We start from the raw sequence: 2823 nt of genomic DNA, 5'->3' as shown, positions 1-2823 counted from the left end.
TTTCTTTCTTTCTTTCTTTCTTTCTTTCTTTCTTTCTTAATGGGGCTTTTTCCTACTCTAACATTCCCCCCCTCTGAAGAGGTAACCATAAAATCTTTTAGGGATTAGATAAGAGCTCCCAAATACTTTTGACATTTTTGACCTTTGGAACAAAGTTTGCTGCTAAGAGGCCCAAGGACATTTTGACTTTTAGCCAAGAAACTGGCTACTTTTCTTTGGCGTCTTTTTACCCTAACTGCCTAGCCAATTCCTACCTCCTACTTGAGTGGTTCACATTATTTTCCAGCTGTAAAAATGATGTTTAGTTATTTCATACACATCTCCTTTGCTCATACATATTCTTTGTATATATACATTTTTATGCCCTCTTTTCTAAAGATATTTTATTTATTTATTTTTATTTTGTGTGTCTGCGTGTATTGCCTGCCTGTAGGTAAGTGCACCCATGTCATGCAATGCCCACGGAGGACAGAAGAGGCTGTCAAATCCCCTGGAACTGGAGTTACAGACAGTTGTTAGCTGCCATGTGGGTGCTGGGATTTGAACCTGGGTCTTTGGCAAGAACAACCAGTGTTCTTAACCACTGAGCCATCTCTCCAGTCCCATGCCCCTCATTTTTGTAAATATACCCTCTCAACTCTAAATATACTAAGAAATATGAACAATGTTGTATACCTTAAATACATGAAAATAAAATACGTATTTCAAATACTGGTGAAAATAAAATATATATTTCAAATACTGGTATGATATAAAAGAGTGGCATGTAAGGAACAAATCAAAGATTTACATATTATTTCTTACTTTTTTCTTCAAAATTGGTAGTAGCCGTTAAAAGTTCTAAAAAGCAACTTTATTTAAGCAACCTGAGAGATTTTTACATTAAGTAAAATAAATTTATAATACTGATTATGGCACATACATCTTAAGTCTCTGCTGAATCATTTTGTTCTGAAAACTTAATTTTTTTACACAATGTGGAACTCATAAAAATCTGACAATCATCAGGAAAAATGCACATAATTAATGTTTTCATTGTACATGGTTGCAACTTTCAAGGGAAACTCAGTATAATCAAATAATTATTTGGCTTTCCTGAAAGGAATGGATTTCTCTATTTTATATGGGAGTAAATTTATATCATAATTTTTATGACCCATTCTTCCCTACTTCATTTTCTTTTCCTAATCCATACCTTCTTCATTGCAGTTTTCATCTCTGCATTTCTCAGAGTATAGATGAGAGGATTCAGCATAGGAGTGATAACAGTGTAAAACACAGTCAAGGATTTATCAATCAGCAAAGTAGAAGGAGGTCTCACATACATGAAAATACAAGGAACAAAGAAGAGGACCACCACAGTGATGTGGGAGCCACAGGTAGATCAAGCTTTATGCCTCCCTTCTTGACTAAGATTATTCAGAGAATGTAGAATTATCCCATAGGAGATCAGCAAGAGTATAAAAATGACCACACATATGGCCCCATCATTGGCCACTACTGTGAGACCAATAACATATGTGTCTGTGCAGGCAAGTTTTAATAAGGGATACATGTCACAGATGAAGTGGTCAATGACATTGGGGCCACAGAAAGGAAGGTTGTAAACAAAGAGAACTTGGACTACAGCATGCACAAAACCCCCAACCCAGGCCAACAAGAGCAGCACAACACACATCCGTTTGTTCATGATGGTCAGATAATGGAGGGGTTTGCAGATGGCCACATAGCGGTCATAGGCCATGAAAACCAGGAATAAAATATCAGCACCTCCAAATAAGTGTTCTAAAAATAGCTGGATCATGCATGCCTGGAAGGAAATGGTTTTCTTCTCATAGAGTAAGTCTATGAACATATTTGCGGTAACTGCAGTTGAATAACTGCAGTCCATAAATGATAAGTACCCAAGAAAGAAGTACATAGGAGCATCTAAGATTGGACTGACCACAAGAGTCACAACAATGAGTAGATTGCCTGCCATTGTCACAATATAGATGACCAAGAACACAACAAATAATATTTTCTTGCCTTCAGGACTCTGAGTGAGACCCAAGAGGACAAATTCAGTTACATTGTTCCTTTTTTCCATATGTCCTTTGGTATATTTTTATTCCAGTGTTCAAATTATCTGCAAATATAATTATTAGTAGTGACTTCATGAAATTTATAATAATTCTTATTCATTCTTGAAATAAGAAAATATTTATTGTATTAAAGAATTCATAGATTATACAAATATATGGCTTAGTAAATGTGATTCCTAACTCAGTGATCTTCTGTGTTAATTGAATAAGAACTAAGAAATCAAAGATGTAAGCAGAAAAGAAAGAGTGTAACATAAATGAATCTGTCACCACTAGCATTTACAAACTATCTGGTAGCTGGAAAAACTGCATGAATAGCTAATACTTGTGGAAAGCCGTAGGCCCCCACCCCAGGAAATAGCAAGACCTGATTCCTGGCAAAGCTGTTTTCCAGACATCAAGGCTGACCTGGTTTGAGATTAACCAGATGACCATACTTGAAAGCCTCACAAACATGTTGTTCTAACTCGGGCCCATGCTTGAGAGACTCCCTCATTTCTCATGGAACTGCCTAAGAAACTTTCTGTACTACTTTGTAATCATGCAGGTGTAACCTTATAATTGATTTGTGGCCTTACTATAGAATTGTGATATGGTGTTCTGTTAATAAAATTGCTCTTCCTCAATAGATTTATCCCTGCCAACTTCCCCCTCCCACTATTGCCACTTTCTCTCCCCCACTTCTACCACTTGTGACGTTACTGCTGCTTTCTCTCTACCACTTCTACCACTTGTAGTT

The 2823-nt window shown here is 36.6% G+C and overlaps 1 protein-coding gene across 1 annotated transcript; it reads right to left on the bottom strand.

The window, feature by feature from the left end:
• Positions 1-1171: 1171 nt before the first annotated feature.
• On the bottom strand, positions 1172-2089 carry LOC103742592 (olfactory receptor 4A15-like). Its single transcript, XM_008843682.1, is given in 1 exon segment — positions 1172-2089. A coding segment is annotated over 1 exon segment (918 nt).
• Positions 2090-2823: the final 734 nt, after the last annotated feature.

The sequence above is a fragment of the Nannospalax galili genome, unplaced genomic scaffold (assembly GCF_000622305.1).
Source record: "Nannospalax galili isolate Female #2095 unplaced genomic scaffold, S.galili_v1.0 scaffold1200, whole genome shotgun sequence".
Taxonomy (NCBI): Eukaryota; Metazoa; Chordata; class Mammalia; order Rodentia; family Spalacidae; genus Nannospalax; species Nannospalax galili.
Note: the sequence above shows the minus strand (reverse complement) of the source record. Positions and strands in the feature narration are given on the sequence as shown.